Raw genomic sequence first — 20,725 nt, forward strand, 5'->3', positions numbered from 1 at the left:
TGAAAACAGTTCCAGGGGACGCCGCCGGTGGCGCAGCGGTTGAAGTGCACCACCGCCACAGCTCTTTGGGTTCAGCGGTAGGAGCGCTCAGCGAAGGGCTTCACGAGCCCCGGGAGCGGAAACACTTCGGTGAAACGCGCACGGCGGCGGAGGCGTCGGAGGGTGACGTGCGTGACGTACGTGCGTGACGTGAGGGCGGGCGGAGCTCGAGGCGAAGGCTCTCCTGTACCCATGATGCAATGCGCCGCGCCCGCCCGCCCGCTCCGACATGACGGAACCCAGCGCCTCACCGGAGGATCCCTGGAACAAAGTAAGTCGCCGCCCGTATGAAAACGGGGCGACGAGGCGGCAGGAAGGGCCCTTAGTGACGGTGCGGCGAGCCGCTGGCCGGAAGTAAAAGAGTTGCGCGCGACTTCACCGCGGAGCACGACGGCCTGGCTGTGTGTACAGCTGCCGAGGAGCTGTTTTGTCGCGGCGAACATCACATTATCAGTTAAAAACACACACACACACACACACACACACACACACACACACACACACACACACACACACACACACACACACAGACAGACCCCGTGCGCGGCGCACAGTCCTGCGGATAAGGAGCGGCACGAGCGCTTTGTTTGCGCGACCGTTACCGCGGTACCAACCAACTCACACACACACAGGTGAGGTGTGGGACTCGCTGACGTAGCTTTCGTTTCGGCGAGTGGAATGGACACCAGCGCGCGCCCGCGCGTGTGTGTGTGCGGGGACAGCCCCGTGGCAGTGCTGTGTGGTGGTAACTGAGTCAGTGACACGTAGGGCTTTTCCTGTACTTTAATAATAACAATCACAATGTGTAAACAGCGCAGGTACTTTGGCAGAACTAACTAAGCACTCAGAATGATGATGAGGATACAGGACAGGCTGGACCTACAGCCCTGCCCTGGACAAGCTATATATTATAATTATAACAGGCAAACGAGTCAAGAGGTGTAAATCGATGCCCTTTCCTCTACAAACAAAGATCCAGTATTGATGTGCTCTGCTGGTTACCCTCCTGTTCATGGTAATTCCAGCACGGTGGTAAAGTGAAGTAAAGTAGGACAAAACAGGAAGATTGAAAAGCCGTAAATAATGAAATGGACCGGCCTCATCTCATTCGAATGTCCACCTGTTGTTTTCATTCAAATACACAAAAAACAGAGCGGCAGGGGCGGTCTTACAGCAGAGCCAGAGGCGTTTCCCAATATTTCTGTTTCCGAATAAAAGAGGAAGGCAGTTCTGAAGTGCTTGTCTCTCCTTCCCTATTTGTTCCTGCTCCGGGCCGCTCTCGCCATGGAGCAGCACGTCGACGGCGCCTTCGCCGACAACGGCTTCGACCACAGTAAGTGAGCGCCGCCTCGCCGCTCTCCCGGACCGTCGGCACTTTGCGAGCGAATGAAAGCGATGCGACCGTGTTCCCCTGCAGCTTTCTTTGCGGAGAGCGCCAGGAAGGGCTCCCTCGTCTCGCGCGCCAACAGCATCGGCTCCACGAGCGCCTCCTCCGTACCGAACACAGGTGGGTGAGGCTTTCGACGCTCGCCGCTGCCGAAGGTGCAGCGCTGCAGATGTTTGATCGGAGCTTCGTTGCGCCCCTTGGTCCATGGTATCGAGGATCCCTCCGCTCTTCTCTTCTTGTCCCTCGCAGATGACGAGGACAGCGACTACAGACACGAGACCTCCTACAAGGAGTCGTACAAAGACCGGCGGCGGCAGGCGCACACGCAGGCGGAGCAGAAGCGCAGGGATGCCATCAAGGTCAGAGGTGTCTGTGGCTTGCATGTAGTTGCAGGATTGCTCCACGTGAACATCTCTGAAGATCGGGAAGGGAAGTGACACAAGGATAGTGCTCTCGATGCTGATGCGTGCGCCTGCCCGAATAGACTTTGTCCAAAGAGGACAGCGAGCAGTTGTTTCGAAGGCAACGACCGGTGATAAATTCACAAGTTCTCCGTCGTGCCTTGATTTGAGACCAACCGAATGCTGCTCTCCATTGTCCTTCCAGAAAGGCTACGATGACCTGCAGCTGATTGTCCCCACTTGTCAGCAGCAGTCCGAGTTCGCAATGGGGACGCAGAAGATCAGCAAGGCAACAGTTTTGCAGAAAAGTCAGTCTCGTTTTCCCTGTTCCGTGTGTTCAAGCGCTTCTGTAGCCTTCTGCTGTGTTTTTAGTGTCCAGCACTTCTGCTCTTCACGCTAACACAAAGGTACCTACAGGAGGTCTTTGACCTTCGACAGGGTTCTGTTCTGACAGCATTTTCTTGCACCACCAAAGATGCACGTTTTTCATTTGCTAGCCAGTTTAGTAACTTGAACAGAACCATCCAAACGTTCTGTAAATTACGTTTTTGAAAAGAAAATAAAATCACTGCCAGGCACCGACTGAGTCAAGAAATGCGACCACCTTGCAGCTAACGTTACCGTATAGCAGGTCGAGCAGTAGTTGTCAAATGTTATAGCCGTACAGTTTGCAACTATCCACGTTAAGTGTTAAGGGCATTTACAATTAGCTCCCACCCCATAAAGCAAAAGCATTCCAGTTAAACGTATGAGAAGTCCAAGTCATAATAACAACAGGGTTGCTGGCAGAAGTTGTCATTTCTATTACGTTTGGTCTCTGCATGTTTTTTTTACACGATGTAGCCTTCGTCAGTTGGATTACTTTTGTCTGCACGCACAGATTTGTATGATGTTTAAAACAAATTTCTGGCTGAACTTTTATGCAATGATACGATTCTTTTTCAATTGGCAGCAATCGACTACATCCAGTTTCTGCACAAAGAGAAGAAGAAGCAAGAGGAGGAAGTGTCAACTCTGCGGAAGGAAGTGATGGCGCTCAAGATCATGAAGACGTAAGACCATATCTTCAAAATTGAAGGACCTCTGTTTTTGGGGGGTTGGGTGCAACAATATGAGGTAAAATATACTCAAGGAAAAAAGGTGAGCTTTGCACTGCTGACGAGTGTGTGTATGTGTGTGCAGAAACTACGAGCACATTGTCCAGGCACACCAGAACAACCCGCAGCAAAGTGACGAGCAGGTGTCAGACCAGGTGAAGTTCAGCATATTCCAAAGCATCATGGACTCCCTTTTCCAGTCTTTCAGCACCAGCGTCTCTGTCTCCAGCTTCCAGGAGCTCTCTGCTTGCGTCTTCAGCTGGATCGAAGAGCACTGCAAGCCACAGGTACTGTACTACACCCGGGGTTGAGGGTTTGCCCGTTGTAGTTACTGCTATGTCCTGTCAGGCTGAACATGCGCTTGAACCAAAGTCATGTCAGAGTTTGTGTATCAGGCAGCTTCATCGCTCTTACTTTTTTGAATTGTTGAAAGCGAACATAGTTCTACACCACATCATAAGGGTTGCTAGGGCATAGAGTAGTGTTCCTGATTTTCCCGTGAGGACACCCACCCAAACACACATTTTGCAGGACTCCTCCCCACAGGGTCTAAGGGCAAGTAATTGTTCAACCCAGCGTTACTACACGTCCCAGAGCCGCTGGGTTTGCACGAGGCTGCAATCAATCATGGCACACCACTTGCTGTCAAGATGACCAGAATGCAGCCTTTCTCGTTCTTCCTTTGGCAGACCCTGCGGGAGTTTGTGATGGGGGTGCTGCAGCAACTGAACAGCCACGCCTACTGACAAAGCCAAGCGGCTCTGGCAGGAACTGCTGTGAGGGAAGGAGCAGCCGGGTTACAGAGACCCGGGGCCTTCCACCTCACCATCTTCGCAGTATTCTAACTGGTAGACAGTGGAAAACGACACGTCCGGAGAGGGCGGCAAATCCTTGCATTTGGCACCTGTATCCGTCGCTTGCTTCAGATCTCGCCGATCCACCGGAAGGCATCTGGAGACACACACGCAACTCCGACCTGCTTACCTGGTCTCTGATGATTGTTGCTTGTCAAAAGGGAAACTTAAAACCCGCTACACTCAGGCGCTCAAGAGCTGCCATCTCTTGGTGTATAGATAAGCGTTCCAAATACAAATTCTCTTTATTCAGGGTTCTTTTGATTTAATTACAGTGATCTCAGTATTTGTTCCTCATTCTCTTGTTTCTCTGTCTTTATATTTAATGTGAATTAGCACATCACTTCTTCAGACTGCTGGAGGGAGCCTGAATTATAGCTCACCAATGGCCTCTGTGTCTGGTTCTGTATCACTGGTCACAGTTCTTCAGGTTCCAGAGATTCGCTTGCTTTGTACTTGCAACACCAGGTGAAAGACTTGGCACCTGTTGTCCAAATAATGAGTGGCCCTTGAGGTCCAGCATCAAAGTCCTCATAGGAAGCCCATCCACTACTTAGAAAATCTGCCCTCAGGTGATGTGAGCTTCTAATCCACACTTCCAGCAAAAAGTCTAGACAGTGCACAGAGGGCCTGTGGTAATTAGTTTAATACGAATCACTACGCAACTCTGCTGAAAGTAGCCTGGTTGGGGGTAATGGTAGCGCACAGTTGGCGTCAACTCACCCTTCCATGAGACTACAGGAGGAAAGATTGAGTACCCACTGACTGAAGACATCCATTTACTTGGATTTTATTAAAATATTAATGCAATAAATCCAAGTCCCTCCCCTACAGTTATAGATGTAATCAAAATCATGAGCAAATATTCAGAATATTTCTTGACTATGTATCGCTAATAGTTTCATGTTATACTTAGAGCAAGACACGCATGCGAAAGGAGGCGTTAAGGACATTGCTCAGCGAAGACTATTTCTTACGTTGAAATTACCACGTACGAATGCACTTACTGAACCCCGGGACTGGACCCGGGACTGTCTACTGAAAAGCAAAGAATGTAAATCAATATGTTCACAAGGATTGTTCTGCAAGGCTTCAGTTTACTTTTCAAGCATCTGTGCTGTATGGTAATTTTTGAAGATTGTTGAGTGTCTGATCATTACTGTTCTGTGTTGAGAATTTTGTACAAATAAAATTTCTTAAATGGCCTTATTTCTATCAGTAAATACAAACAAGGCCATTTTTCATGTTCTGATAAAGTATTTTTATATCAATATTTGTAATTGCAAATAAACAACTGTTTATTTGTTTACAGGTGCTCCTTTTACTGTATACTGTACATTTAGATTTTTCAGTGAAACTCAAAAGCGAAAAAAAAAAACCATAGTGGTAGAAGACGACACGTGAACACAAATGGAATAAAGCCGCCCTTTTTAAACCGGAAGTATCACCAGCAGATGGATCAGCTTTTCGGTGCAGCGGCCAGCAGATGAAGCGTAACTATAGCGTACAACAGTAGAATTGTTCCGTCACACGCTCGGCATGTTCACTTTACAGTCTTCGTCTGTCTCTATTCCAACTTCCTCCTGAATTGATCGCAAAATCCACCATTAACTAATTTACAACAGCACACAGTCACAGTAGCTGTGATGGAAGATGCTACTTACCACCATTACTGCATCTGAGAAAGACTGGCAAAAATAAAACCGCTTACCAGAAATTGTTTCTTGCTCTTAGGGTATCCCTCCAAAATGGAATCAATCATATCCGATGCCTTGGATAGAAATTAATTGTCACTGCTGATGTTTAATAAGGTCAAACTTGCCAGATACGAAATTGTGTTAAACAATGGACTGGACCAGAATAGACTGCTAGACGGTCATTCAATTCTCATCAATATTATCAATACAACTAGAAAGTAGGCAAAGTTACCAATCTCTTTCTTTTCTTCCACTCCTTTAGGTAAGCATTTCTCTCCTTGTAAACCTGCAATAAAAAAAAAGTTTACTATAAATTCACTCAGACGTGGAAGTGAAATGCAAATTTAATCCTGAAAGGAAAAACAATGAAATGGAGGAAATTAATTCAAGGTCCTGCAGTAAAGACCAATTTTAGGATTCGTTGAGGTACCTTCTCTTTCTCCTCTGGCGTAACGTGATTGTCCGCTGATTTAATTCCCTTCAACCGCTCCCTGCACGCACAACACTCCTGCTTCAGCTCCTCGACCTCCTTCGTCATTTCCTCTGTTGTCAGGGAGCTCTGGAGCTCCTTCAGCGCTGATCAAGGGAAGCAAGAAACCGAGTGAGGCCAACCTCCACACGAGCTCCCGTCCGCCCAGGTCAAGCTCAGCCCAAGCACATGAGCCGTGTTACAGATGTTAGCGGTGACAGTCAAAGAAGCAAAGGAGAAGCATTTGTTTGGATGTGAAACTGACTGCAAGTGTTGAGCATCAACTTGACACTTCAGCTTTCTTAACACTTGCAGTTTCACATCCAAACAAACACTACTTTAAACTTGACAAAGTCTACAGTAAGAACAGTTTTAAAAAATGCAGGCAAGATGAGAGCTTCTGAAACCATGACCTCGAAATTGTCTGCCGTAAAAGTAACTTGTTCAAGAAGGGGTGTGTGTGTCAGCATTTGGGTGGGAGATCAAACACAAGAACATGTCAATAAGTAAGTAAGTAAGTAAGTAAATAAATAAAAGCAAGCAAGAAGTATCTTCACACATTCATATTCACCGATGCTGAGCCGAGTGGAGATACAAAGGCAGCCCAAGAACTTCCGACAACTCTGAAGTCATCATGGGGCCAGGAAACTATCCTCCTGAACCTGTCTTTAATGTGGATGACGCGGACCTTTTCTAGAAAAGGATTCCTTCTCGTTCTTTTATTTTATTTTATTTAAGGACTCTCGTCCAGGGGACAATGCTAAAGGTGACCTCGCGTTGAAGTCAACGCTTGGGTATCGTTCTCAAACGCCGCAAGCGACAAAAGGCATTTTAAAACCAAACTTACCAGCGAATTGGGAACAAGACTAAACAAAAAGGCTTGGGTGGCATTTTTCAAAATCGGTCGGTTTCGCATTTTCGCCATCTGTGGAGCATGACACTGAACCTGAAGCTTCGCTGCCGTGTGACAACGTTCCAGGATACCTCGATAATCTCAACACACTTAGAAGCTGCCTTCCTCCCAACAGAACTTCATTAATACACCAAATGGATCAGGAAATAATGTTGAATTTCAATCCAGTTTAATATTTTAATTAGTATCAATGCAAGCCATTTCATTGAAATCAGTCACTAGTCCATTTACCACGAATATCATGGGTACTTGTTATGTGTAGGCCACTTCACGCTTTGGGTCTCTATTTTTTACAGGTATATTCTCTTGCCTTCATTTGTCTTCCCTCATGAAAAGACTGATGTGACGATAGTTATCCCAGTCATATTCCTTAAATTAGTTTATACTAGTTAAGATCAGGTGATATTGGCAGCATTGTTACCAAGCACTTTTGGGTGCAGTGATGGCTGTACATTTTAGAATCACACACGCAGCACTGCCATATTTGTACAGTGTAACATGGCTGTGATACACAAGAAACATGTCCATACATATATGTTTGGTATAAATGCCAATCCAAGTACACTATATATACTGTATGTGCACACAGACACACACGTATCACGTACCATCACAGTTATCACTGGCTGAGCTAAATGAAGCCTGTGTGTGTGCTGTTTACCAAATAAATACACATATCGCACAGCATCTGTAACAACAGAAGTGATTTTAAAAAACAAAGGCAGGAGGGGGGGCACCTGACAAGCACCTGCGTCCAGCTTTTTGCAGCTCTGCGTCACAGTCTGCACCTGGGAGTTGAGCTCTGCGATGCGGCCGTCCAGGTCCCCGAGATCCGCATCGCTCACGTCCGCAAACTGGGACTGAGGGCGCGGGGTGAAGAGCGTGATGCCGAATTCAAACACAAAATCGACCCCTGCAGATCGCCGCCTACCGCTTCGCTCTGCGCGTTTCATGAGATTCCCTTGTTGCCTAATCATGGCAGCGAACCAAATTCACCTGATCTGCAAAGTAGATCTTCTGTTTGCCGTACACCTTCTCCTTGATTTTCCCCTGCTGTGCCAACTGCTCCATAGCCTTAACCACAGCCTGCATGGTCAGTGATGTGAGATGAGAAATGGCCAAAGTGAGAAACATCATCATCACACATTTAGTTACTAAGCTGAGAATTTTCTCCAAAGCAACTTACAATGTTAAGCTACTGTTACGATTATTTACCCATTTATACAGCTGGGCAATTTTTTACTGGCGCAATTTAGGGTAACTACCTTGCTCAAGGGTACTAAAGTCAAGGATTGGATTTGAACGTGTGACCTTTTGGGTCCAAAAGGCAGAAGCTTTAACTACTACTGTAGTACGAGCTGTCCCTGCCATCATCATCTTTATCATTACTTCTGACTGCTTTATCTGTTGGTATAGTTTACTTTACGCCATAAATCGTGTTCGTTTGTCCCACTGAGTTTTTATGTTAACCCCCCCCCCAAAAAAACAGTGAAACCCGCAATTCGGAGTTTATCCCACACACTTGGCTGTTTGCCAATAACCACCACGCTGTTACTGCGAGTTTCAAGTGACGTCATGCCAGCGCACAGCGGTGAGCTCGCGCAGGCAGGCAAGCAGGCGGGCAGGGGAGCGAAGGCCGATCGCACCGTCTTGCCGAGGCCGAGCTGCTTCTGCAGGTTCCCGAACACATCCTGCGCGCTGTACGGCCGGTTATTTTCGTTCATGTAGTCGAGAATGACGGCGACACCTGCATGACGACAGAAATTTCTCCTCAGCACTGCGGCCGGCAAACATCACGTCAGCGTTGAGCGAAAACGCTCTGCCTGTTTACACGCCGGGCTTTATTTTTCAACGATTCTTTTCCTTAACGGGGACAGGCGGTTGCAGAGCGTTCTTGGCAGTGCTCGGAATAAGTAGTGAAATCGAGGCTACGTACCCTGCGGATCTTTCTTACTCATTCTGCTCTTTACGCAGCACTCACTCCACTTAGAAAATCACTCGTTTCCCCACAGACCCGACTCACATTTACGCGCGCAGCAATGCATTGTGGGAGAATTGATTCCAGCGACCGGCGTCTAACCAATAGGAATCAAGCGCTGGCGTTTCGGCTCTTAAAGGAGAAGCGACACCTGCGTCCCTTCGTACGAGTGTAAAAGCCGCAAGCGCTTGTTTAATCTAAAATGTTTTTCATAAAAAATAATCAATCTAATGGTCTGACAGTTAACTCAGTCATGCTGCAATTCTCTTAGGGTGTGCAATTTATCCGCTCGCCCAGAAAAGCCACTGTAGATGGCAGCAAGTGCTCATTCTATAAAAGTGTTGCGCACAGCAGAACCACAAAAGCGCGTCTTCGTTCGTGTCTCATAACTCAGTGCGATCATTTCTGCGTGCCGTCTCGTTTATCCTTTTCAAAAGGCTAATGTTCATACAATAACATGCAACTACTCCGTAGACTTTGTCTTTAATAAGATTTTCACATCAAAACATATCAAAACCAGTTACAGAGAGAAATCATTTTACTCTGCACAATAAAGGAACATTGTACTCAACACCGCACAATGTGTCCACATTGCTCTTAAAACCAGCCACTTATTCAACCTCTAACATGTCAACAATTGTGTGGAAAAGGAAAAGAGTTCAGAGAAAAGTGTTCAATAAACAATCTGCCCCAGGAGGCCAATCCTGCTCTTCCTCCCATTATATTTTGCCCTACATTTCTCACAAACATTTTATTTTCCATACAGCACAGCGCCTACCTTCCACACAGGTACCGAACCCAGCGCTGCTTCTGCAATCATGTATAATCCAGCTGTTTGTGTAGCACAAATTAAGCCTGTGTGATTTTAAATGGGGGAAAAAACACTTTTAACCCCCTATTACAGACAGCATAAAAAGTAATAAAAGAGCCTTTAGTTGTCAAACACGGGGAAATCACGTAGACCACCACAATAAGACATTTTCTGCACTCAATTTAATAAATGCGCTGTACTTTTTTGAATTGCACCCCATGGAGAGGGCTCCGAGTTACTGTTCACACACTCTGTGGTCATGTGTTGTGTAAACATATTCCACTGCACTCTCCTTCATTATTCATTTGTGAAATGGAACAAAAGCGTGCTGCCAAACTGCACTTCTAAACATTGTTTACCTCAATTTACCAAAGTCAGGCATTATCCAGGCTTCCCATGACTATTCACAGTGTGTTCTGTTCTGTTCTTTTCAGGACCAAGGAAAGTAAAACATTTTTTTTTTTTTTTTTTTACAGTATGGGTTAGTTGTACAAATCTGAACTGTTCAAACATGCCTCAAGAAAAAAAATCAAAATAATTAACATAAGTTACACATTGAACGAAAACTACTTCCTACTCTTTTTTCGACAGAAGTAGTAAATATGTCCAGAGTAAGGCCTTCTGCTCATTTATATGAAAACTAGCTTTTTTCCACTAAGTTGTTCACCCACATCACAAAAAACAGCACATATTTCATGACAACAGACATTATGAAACAATATCTATCAGTTGCCATTTTTACAGAGAGGTACTGTGTAATGTGGTACGTGTTTGCGATCCACACAAGACACTGTGTGGAAAAAACTTGTACCGTTAAAAAAAAAAAAAAAAAAAAAAAAAAAAAAAAAACATTTCCAAAGTCAGTTTCTCCAAAAGATTAACACAGGTTTTGCCGTAGAAAGAAAATTCCACTGCTACTTTGTTGAAAAGATCAAGATGTTTTAAAAGAGGAGGTTTTTCCGTTTTATCGCTGAATGTCCCTGTATTCACCAGCGGCACTTAATTCCTTGTGTCTTAATGTTTTAAGCATCAAAGCTGGGACTTTCTGCCAACTCAAATACAGCAATGAAACACAAAAGAAATATGACACATGCGTGTGCTGCAGTAGGACATTTCACACATAAAAACACGTAATACACCAAGATAATACGAACCTGTCAATCAGGTCTACCAATCTGTAAGCTGTGCAAAAGGACTAATATTAGTACTTCAATTAGAGCAAAATTTAGCATATCTGATTGCTGAGCTACCCGTAATTAGCTCAAACTTTCGTTTTACCACAATTTGGTTGTACGTAAGTGGATCTCTGTTTTTGCACAAAACAGCCATGAGTAGGGAACACTCTGCATTTACATACAATTAAACAGCAAAAGCAGGAGGATATTCAGTCGGGAGCTTTCGGGAACCACCGCACGGTAGGGCAAATCGATGACAAAATGTTGACGGTGCGGAACAGCAAAGGTGAGGCGCAAATGCAGAATATTGCATGTGATCAGCAGCAGCAATACACTTCCAATTACTTTGTAAAATTGAGATGCATTAAGTGGAGGGAAGATGCTAACCTGAGGTCCAGCTGAACACTCGAGAAAGAAACAGGAACACACTTCAGCTGCGGTCCAGCCGGAAACTTCTGCTCGTCGCCTCAGAGCCGAGATTCACCCGGACACTTAAAAGTATAGTTTCACTGTTAAGTTTTCCACAAAAACCAACCTGGCACGGTGGTACAGGCTACATGGAAAGTGCATCTTTGCCAGTGAACAACACTCATTCAGTTTCATCTCCCATCAAGACTCATTTTGCTACAGTTACAGTTTGAGGGGGAAAACAGCACAGTGAGAGGCACATTCTTACACCTATGAGGGTAGCGTGTTCACATGCTCACGCTGACACACACAGTGACAAGGGCCTGGCGGCACAGATGACGACGACCCAGGCCTCAACCTGCTGCCTTGGAGGCTCATGGAGAGTCTTGATGTTTACATTATAAAGGCCTTGATTCCACTGCTGAAACCCAAGCAGTTCCCTGTTTACGTCAAGACTCGGAACAACAATTTCAATATCAACTTAAGAACATTTGTGCTGGCCTGAGTCTGACCGAATAAGACGGATCATGCAAACAAGACTATTTACATTTGTACACTGGCAGGTGGTATGACCCTGATCTCACAAATTCAACGTTCACGAGGACGCATCTCAAGTCTGCCAATTTACAGTACAGCTGAACCACAAAAGACTTTTATAACAAGCAAGCATTAAAGTGGGAAACAAAATACATGCGTTTTCTTTGTCTCTCTTTCACACACAGACACACACACTTTAGATCTTTTAAACAAGCACAGTTTCTAAATGACTTCAGAAACCGGAATGTACACGTTTGGTCCCGTGATTTTCATCCCATGTCAATATTTCAATAACAAAGCAAAGGGTATTTTTCATTTAACTCACCAACAAGGACACACACCTTTTTCCTCCAAATCATTCTGAAAAAATTTCTTTTGTACAAGTTTACAAGACAACAATGGACTTATTAGGTAAAACAGAAAATGAGAAAAATGCTACTTCACTACATTATCAGTTGCTTAAAGAACCAATGTATAAAATCAAGAAAAATGTAAAATGGCAGAAAAAGAATTTGTCTGTGTGATTCATTAATATGCACAGATTAGTAAAATAGGTAAAATTTTGCACAGCAGTACTTCAATTGTGTAATACTTTATTAATACACCAGCAGGTTAAGTACATCCAGTACACTAGCATTAAATACCAGCGAAGGACCAGTTGTCAGCGAGTTAAATGGAAAAATGCCCACAAAGGCATAGTCTTCATTTTATTGTTTTGCTGAAGTTTACACACATGTAGGAGACATTGCATTTGGTTAGTCTTCCAAGTAGACTTGGGACAAATTGGCAAATAGCAGTTATGCTGGTTGGTCAGTTGTTTAGTTCTTCGTTAACCGTATGTCCTATTGCTCAGCCTACAAAAGAAAAATTATCAAAACGGAGTCTGTGGCGATCAGACTCGAGAGGAGGAAATTACCTCAAAACTAAACTTTAAAAGTGAATGAATAAAATACTTCACAGTGATAGATAGAAACTGCACACCAAAGCCAGTCCATGGCAACTGGGACCCGCCTAACTACACACTCACAGACACACTCATGCCCACAGCTAGCCTGGCAAACATGGCTTGTTACAGATGTGTACAAAAAGGGGGTCTTTACTGTGGTTTTCCCAACAGGTTGGACAGGAAACCAGACCCCTGGCTCCGTGTCTGCGCGCCCCCTTGCCCACTGCTGCGAGAGGACCCTCCGAGGGGGTCCATCTGGCTGAGCTCCGACTGATCCAGCATTTCAAAGTCCTCATTTTCCAAGTCGGTATCCAGCTCAGAGCTGGACTGCTTGCGAAAGCCCCTGGGGCCTCCAGCCCTGGGCCTGGCTTCCCGGCGGGGGCCGGGGGGGGGACGTGGCTGTAGAGCCCCTGCCAGGGCTGCTTGGATCATGTTGCTGGCAATGGCACCTGCAATCTCTCCTGTCAAGTCAACAGGTGGAAGACCGCTAAGGGATAGTTCAGTGTCCAGATCCTCCTGGTCCGAGTCCAGGTGGATATCAACGTCTAGCGTTGTGGACCGGAGTCCGGAAATGGTGGATGGGGCCAGGCTGGGCAGCCCGATGCTGGTGTCGTCGTCGTCATCCAAGAGCGTGGCATCCGGATTGATGGAGGGGAAGTCAGGGAGATCCTGGGCAAAAGACTCTTCCGGGTCACTGTGCCTGTCCAGGTCTGAGCGAGAGGACCTCCAGTTAGCAGCATGCAGGGACACGTACAGGACAGCACACAGAGGAGAAACAGGAATGCCTCTAGTGTGAGCATTGTGCCTGAGCTATGTGTACAGTTAGCGTCAGTGGACAAAATATTCCCCTCTACTCTGAATAATTCACTCAGCCCTCATATATGAGAGATGGGTACAACCGTGCGTGAGAACAGTGTATGAAAATATGCCTTTTACCCCGTAAAAGCGGCTTCATACGGAAGGTTTTGATAGGGAATGTGAGCTGGGGTTAGACCATTGTGAGACAGGTTAGTTTCACCCTACTGATGATGTGTTGCTGCAACGGTGATCCTGCTGATAGCAAGCATGCAAATTAGTCCCTTCGATCAGACGACTGAGGTGTTCCAACGCTTGGCAGCAGCCCTCACCCTCTGACCCCTCCGTGAGAGGGGTCTGGCCACGGGAGAGGTTGAATGTCCCGTTGTCCGTGTACGACACTTCTGCGTCTGAGTGCTCCGAGTCCGTGATCGCCAGCTCCCTGGCTACTGCAGCGTCGTCCAGCTTGGGAGGGAAGTGGAGCCAGTGTCAGTTACTCAAAGGCTGAACCGAGGAGGAGGTCGGCACGACCGGTGGCCTATTTTCATTTATCACATGTAGCCAGTCTGTCCCTATCACGCAGGCAACAAATATCTCAAAATAACCATCCAACTAAATAAAACTACTGGCACCAAACATCTTTGTAAGTCATCATCATGACAGATGTCCTGCTTGAAATATTTTTGCCTCCTCTGTAGGCCCTACTATAAAAACTAGAGAAGGCGTCACTTACAGGAAGGAGACAGTTATCAAGTGTCTGACATCTGAATTACCGTGGGGCAGAAGGCAGCAAGCTCTTCCTCACTGTCGCTGGCATCACCCGCCACAGCTGGCCTGAGAGGTCGACGTAAAACTACAAGACACACACACACACACACACACACCCTAACCATTAATTACTTGTTGAACCGGCATCCCGACTTTGCCTGGTTTTAACCTCAAGTGTAGGGGTAGACCACTATATTGGTATCATCCCCACACCCCATTTATGAGCACTGGGTGCATGGGGATGTGGAAACATTTAAACAAAGGGGAACATGGCTCCCTTTCCTTCAGGTTTACATTACATTCACAAGTCACGTACACAAATGTTTTGGCCCCCACGATTGTTATAGAATGTACCACACTAAGTAAAGCAGAAATGGATTCACTCCAGTTCGAGAACAAAACTGACACTGAATTCAAGTTCACTGCAAAGAAACTTGAGGTTTGCATAAGTCTGGGATTTAATGAGAACACTGGTTTGAATCAGAAGCTCATTACAGTGTAGGTTAAGCGCTTGGGACCCCCCCACAGCATGCCAATATCTGCCCATCAAACTGAACCCACCCCTCTACTCACACTGGTTTTCTATGGGCTTGGACATCATGTAGCCACGGACACTGAAGTCCAGCCGCTGAAGGGCTGGCTCCAGCCTCACACATAGACGTGGCCACATCCGGTGGTACGCAGCCAGGGGACCCAGTAGCACCATCAGGACTATAAGGAAAAGGGTGGAGAGGGTAGGAGAGACAGTACTCATGTTAGCAGAGGAGTGTCAGAAGTGAGGACAGGGCAACAGGGATATAAGGCAGCTAGATCAAGGAAAGAAGGGGCGAGGAGTCACAAGCAGAACAAATAATAGGACACAAATCCACTTTTAGTTGTCAGTGCAAAATGAGTCGACACAGCTAAGTTGACCCTATCAGTTTGCCCACTGGCTGCATTTACTGTAGACACTGGGGGGCCCTTGTACTCACCGACAGAGTAGGAAAGCAGCAGTCCTGGAATATAATATCCCAGCATGGCTAAGAAGGTGAACAGGCTGCAGGCTAGAAAACAAAACTGAAGAACACAGGACTTTGCATTATCTCTTACTACATTCAGTTCTTGTTCTGCAAGTGCTGTGAATTGTACTCCAAAACAAAACTGCATTGAGAAAAATAAGCCACTTATTTCTACTGATACAAACTGATGTGATTTTTGATTGTCACCCCTCAAAGGTACAACTGCAGTTTTCCTCTGATCCTCTTTAGCTACAGTTCATGGTTCTTAAGCAATATCCCCCTTCTGGGCTCGGTTGCAGTTAAGACCTGCTCTCACCTTGCCTGGGTTGTGGCGTTTAAAGTGGAAGAGGCTTGTAGTAAAGGACGAGCCCGTGACCCACAACACAGCCATGTAGTGGCACAGTTCAGGAACACTGAGGACTCCCGGCTGGACCAGACCCCAGCTGTGGAGAGGAGTGACCATATGCATTTTACTGCTTCCTTGAACTACATCATGTTTTTAAATCACCGTCCTTCATATCTCGAGTGTCCTACACGATCACAAGAAGCATGACCTGTGAGGATACAAATGAGTACTAATTGGCTTACAGTTTCAGCAAATCAGCTTACGCACCTAATGGTGCTCCAGGACCGTGCCAAGCAAAGACTACTCAAAGTACAAACAATTTGCCATCACTGCTCTTTGCCCATTTCCTCCTACTGCTAAAGCCTTAACCAAAACATTTGGAGCATCTGCAAGCACACACTGAAGTGCAAAACAGCATAGAAGTCAAAAATTAGAAGAGTGGTACAACTCAGAATTAGTCAAACAGCTTGAATAAAATCATACCTTTCACTCTCGGATTCATCTGGCCCCCTGGCTGTAAACAAAGAAAACACTGTTTAGATTATCCCATAAAACTCACTTTGTAGCACATGAAGACAGTGACATTATGTGAATGAAAGTGCTAACAAAACCATTATTATTGCCCCAAGACAACATCAATGGCAGGGTTTCACGGTAGCCACTGTACCTCTGATTTCAGGCCAGATCCTGTTCTTCCAGGTATCGACGCAGATGACCAACACCAGGCCAGCAGACAGCAGAAACAGGGGGCTCAGGGAGCTAAGAGCAAAGAACCTGGGAAGAGGACAACACCAGCCAGAGTAGACTGACGCAAAACTTTATGACCTGAGCTCAATCTAGTTGATAATATGCTCATCTTTGTGTACTTAGGGGGCATAAACAATTCACCACTCTGACTGCTTAAGCCTGTAAGCAATAAATCATAACTGACAGATGACCACAAGCACGGGGAGAAATCACCTCTTTCCTCAGCAAGCTTTAGAGCCAAAGCCTGGCATCCACAATGCCTCAGCACTGAGACAAACTGTCAGAACGGTAGGATCAGAGGAATTATCATCAGTCAAGTACACACACTGACTGGGCACTTTATTAGGAACACTATACTAATACTAGGTAGGACCTCCTTTTGCTCTCAAAACAGCCTCAGTTCTTCATGGTATGAATTCCACAAGATGTTAGGAAACTTTCCTTTGATATTCTGGTCCATGTTGACATGACTGTATCACATTCTACCACATCCCAAAGGTGTTCTATTGGATTCAGATCCAGTGGGAATGTCACCGAAGAACAATAAACTCGCTTTCATGCTCATGAAACAAGTTTGGGACTACTTCCGCTTTGTGACAGGGTGCATTATCATGCTGAAAGTAGCCATTAGAAGACGGTTAAATTGTGGCGATAAAGGGACGCACATGGTTAGCAACAATACTCAGATAGGCTGTGGCATTCAAGTGATGACTGATATTAACAGACCCAAAGTATGCCAAGAAAACATCCTCCATACTGTTACACCACCACCAGCAGCCTGGACTGTTGAACCCATGGACCTGACCTTTCTTGTGTCATGTTGTTGTTGCCAAATTTCAAGCATACCATCTGTGTGCCTCAGCAGAAACTAAGATTCATCAGACCAGGCTATGTTTTTTCAGTCTTCAACTGTCCAGTTTTGGCAAGCCTGGGCCCACTGCAGCCCCAGCTTTCTGTTTTTGGCTGACAGGAGTGGAACCTGCTGTGGTCTTCTGCTGTTGTAGCCCATCTACCTAAAGGTTTGATGTGTTGTGCATTGAGATTCTCTATCATTCTTTACAACTGTGGTGAACAGAAATCTGAGTTACTGTAGCCTTTGTCATCTTAAATCAGACTAGCCATTCTCCTCTGACCTCTCTTGTCAACAAGGCCTTTCCATCCCCAGAACTGCCGCTCCGTGAGTGTAAGTGCTTGGACTGAGAATCTACACACACTTCAACTGCCCAGCACCAAGTGTTGCCCTTCAACCCCTGTCATGCAGGAATAAAATATATTGTACTTGCTGTAAATATGAACAACACTGTTCTGTTCTTTCTTGTCGAGCACTGTCTCGTTACAAAAGACCTGAGGAGGCTGGCCAGTGGTGAAAGACAAATCCCATGCTGACTGAAGATGACGACCAGCTACCATGATGGTTTTTTTCTCCCTCAACTTTCACTTGGGAGTTCTTGTTCCTTTCCTCCATGGCCTGTAGGCATACTTATAGCTCTATAAAGGTACTGGAATATGGCAATCAGTCAACTGTGTTCATTGTTTCATATATGATTTTTTTTTTTTTTTTTTTGCCTTATACCTGTGTTAAAGCGCTCTGTGTCATTGCGTGAGAAGAGCGCTCTATAAAAATAAAGTGAAATATTTTGCCCATTCTGTAGTTACTTTCTCTGCAACTTGTAAGCATTACGCTGAACTTCTTTCTAGACTGTATGTTGAAATATACCAGATCGTTTGCACAGATGTTAAACTACATCCATGCAAATCAAAGTGTGCACTGGCCTTACACAGAAGCTGTTGCTGGTAATAATGAGAGTTAGCTATGCAGACAAGTTGTGACAGCTCTCTTCAGATTAAAATGATTTACAAGTAACATTTTGAACAACCTTCCCTTAAACTCACAAAATATCTAAACACTCTCAAGGGAAAGAACAAAATCAAGTCCCATTCAGCAAGTAAGAAAATCATTCATTTTCAAGGGGGAGAACTGTTGCTGGTACTTAAGGTCAAATAATCCTGCTGACAGCTTGTCTGACCAGTCCAACAGCAGTTTTGCTAGACAAGGCCTCCCTGCACCTCACCCACAGATATTACGCCTTAAATAATGCGATGAATGCACCCAATTAAATGTTTACCATACAGGGAGGGAAAAAGTCTTAGGCAAAGGTTATTGTACAGAAAAGCCAGTGACACACAGTTTCGCTTCTCCCCCGTCCTCTGGCAATATTTTAATTAATCCAGCTTTAAAGATTACATACCCTTACCTGAACTTAACACCTTAAGCAAACTGCTTCAGAAGTGCTCAGTGAAAAGATTCAAACATGCATGACCTGTATAATCTTTATTATTAGTCTGTGTAATGTTCTTACCAATTCATATGCCATTTATGTAGAGAAGAATTAATAAAACTGTCCACACTTGAACCCACAAGACTGAATAAGGAGAAGTGGAACGAGATATTAAAGTATTTGTTTCTTTATCTCTGGTCATTTCAGTTCAAACTGCCTGATCTTCAACTGACCCGACAGACAGCCTGAAAACTCCTATCACCGTAAACTGGGACTTAATCATCTACAGTTGATTTATATCGCATTGATTTAACACGTGTACATTATTATGTCACCATACTACCAGCAGTAGTGAAACAGAACTTTCCAGCTCGTGCGCCACCTGTACAATTTTAAATGTGTTTTAAGCCATTACTTTCAGGACAGGAACCAGCAGCTGTGTTTTCCCTTCACCCACTTTGGATAACAAAGTTAGGATGCTTCCTAAATACTGGAGGAAATGAAAAAGACAGGGGCTCAGGAAAGCATCAGCACTGACAGGTCTTGTGGTCAGCAGGTGGGATTAGTGGGGCACCGTTAACCACTATCCCACCTGCTCACCACAAGACCTGTCAATTAGTTTGCTGATTATATTACAATCATAAGGTTGTTTGTTCAAATCCCACCACTCTGTTTACCCTAGTAGGCTAAACTAGCACTGGGTACAGTAGACTAGTAGTAAAGTTCACTACGTTTCTGGAAGAAAAAACTGCTAAAAATTATAAAATTTATCTCATTACAAAGAAAAAAAATTACATTTCTGCATCCTCGCAGTTGATACTAGCCTAGGGATTAATTTAGGGAAAACGATGCTATTTCGCGCAGTAAACGTGCAACATAGACGTTCAGTGACTGAGGCGACAAGTAGTACTAGCTATACAATTATTTTTTCAAAAACGCCACACGGCACGCCGGACGCGGGAACAGGACAAACCCGCCCGGCCGTATATTCAAACTCTGCACGGCGCCTTTCGGCCTCCCTCATTACAAAACATAATTAATATCGTTTGCTAGTTTATTTACCAGAAGATGCCGTTGACGACCGTGAAGAGCAGCGCGCTCTGCGCCGGTCTCTCCCACAGCAGCGCGGCCTGCGCGCGGCTCACGAGCGGCTCGTGGGGCCCCAGGCGCCGCACGAGCGCTGCCTTCACGACGCGGACCCGCTTGTCCCTGTCGCTCGCGGCCACCTCCTGGACCTCCGCCGCGTCCCAGGCAAGCGCCATGTCAGCGAGGAACAGTGGCTGGACACGAGTAACGGTAACACCGAAGCTCTAAGATGGAGAGAGTGTGGGGTGCGTCAGGTCTCCGACCCCCTTTCACCAGCACGGGATGCTAACAGGCCGATGCTAACACCCCGCTGCTAGCGAATCAGGCTAGCCGGCTTCGGCTACACAGCAGCAGGCAGTCGGGCGTCGACTGAAGGCCGGCGCGGCTCTCTGCGATTCCCTGCGGCCGCATCCATAGCACCTATAGCTACAGTTTCACAAACCTTCGCTCATTATTGGTGCTAGCTACTACTACAAGTGTGACCGAACTGATGGTGTTAACAAGAACACATTGAGGGACTTTAACGTAAGCCAGTTGTTTACGAACAGTAACTGACTGCTGGCACCGTGCGAGGTCTTTCGCGCGGCTTCTTGAAATCACGCGAGATTATCCATTCATTTCGACACTTACGTCCTTACTGATATTGAGGTACTACCAACATGGCAAAACCAAAATTCCCAACTTCCAGTGCATTTCCGACCTTACACGCGGACTGCGCAAGCGCAAGTTTACTCAATCAGAATTTTTTTCTACATCTACCCTCGATTTATTTATCACTCCAAATTGAAGAACGTTTTGAAGTGTGCAACTTGTAATATTACTACATACTTAGTAAAAAAGAAAAGTAATATTAAAATCAATTTAGTTTATTAAAGGGTGTTCACTTGCATGGTCAGAATAAATGACCACACACAATGAATTCTCCAAGTCAGTTCAATCTACTATGAATCCTGAGTTTCTCAAAAATGCATGTAACAATGACAATATACTGTTA

The 20,725-nt window shown here is 45.5% G+C and overlaps 3 protein-coding genes across 4 annotated transcripts; 1 reads left to right on the forward strand and 2 right to left on the reverse strand.

Moving 5' to 3' along the window:
• The first annotated feature begins 213 nt into the window (after positions 1 to 213).
• Positions 214 to 4,794, forward strand: mlx (MAX dimerization protein MLX). 2 transcript variants are annotated; one of them, XM_018764602.2, is made up of 8 exons: positions 214 to 310; positions 1,333 to 1,372; positions 1,457 to 1,546; positions 1,676 to 1,785; positions 2,033 to 2,135; positions 2,780 to 2,879; positions 3,010 to 3,211; positions 3,614 to 4,794. In XM_018764602.2, exons 1-8 carry the CDS (start codon positions 269 to 271, stop codon positions 3,668 to 3,670), a joined length of 744 nt encoding a protein of 247 aa, XP_018620118.1. In that variant the 5' UTR covers positions 214 to 268; the 3' UTR covers positions 3,671 to 4,794. The 2 variants fall into 2 exon arrangements, with proteins under 2 accessions (XP_018620118.1, XP_018620119.1); XM_018764603.2 differs by having other exon boundaries at positions 296 to 310; positions 1,192 to 1,372.
• An 8-nt stretch (positions 4,795 to 4,802) lies between these two features.
• On the reverse strand, positions 4,803 to 8,886 carry psmc3ip (PSMC3 interacting protein). The gene is made up of 9 exons (XM_018764604.2): positions 8,794 to 8,886; positions 8,504 to 8,604; positions 7,854 to 7,943; positions 7,606 to 7,717; positions 5,906 to 6,051; positions 5,708 to 5,761; positions 5,490 to 5,549; positions 5,257 to 5,361; positions 4,803 to 5,224 (listed from the first exon to the last, which is right to left on the reverse strand). Exons 1-8 carry the CDS (start codon positions 8,813 to 8,815, stop codon positions 5,305 to 5,307), a joined length of 642 nt encoding a protein of 213 aa, XP_018620120.1. The 5' UTR covers positions 8,816 to 8,886; the 3' UTR covers positions 4,803 to 5,224; positions 5,257 to 5,304.
• Positions 8,887 to 9,810: 924 nt separating this feature from the next.
• Positions 9,811 to 20,345, reverse strand: retreg3 (reticulophagy regulator family member 3). Its single transcript, XM_029254467.1, has 9 exons — positions 19,708 to 20,345; positions 16,287 to 16,393; positions 16,103 to 16,133; positions 15,590 to 15,716; positions 15,247 to 15,331; positions 14,849 to 14,986; positions 14,281 to 14,360; positions 13,840 to 13,972; positions 9,811 to 13,422 (listed from the first exon to the last, which is right to left on the reverse strand). The coding sequence occupies exons 1-9, from the start codon at positions 19,905 to 19,907 to the stop codon at positions 12,863 to 12,865; spliced, it is 1,461 nt and encodes a 486-aa protein (XP_029110300.1). The 5' UTR covers positions 19,908 to 20,345; the 3' UTR covers positions 9,811 to 12,862.
• Between the last annotated feature and the right edge of the window lie 380 nt (positions 20,346 to 20,725).

This window comes from Scleropages formosus, chromosome 8 (genome assembly GCF_900964775.1).
Source record: "Scleropages formosus chromosome 8, fSclFor1.1, whole genome shotgun sequence".
NCBI lineage: Eukaryota > Metazoa > Chordata > Actinopteri > Osteoglossiformes > Osteoglossidae > Scleropages > Scleropages formosus.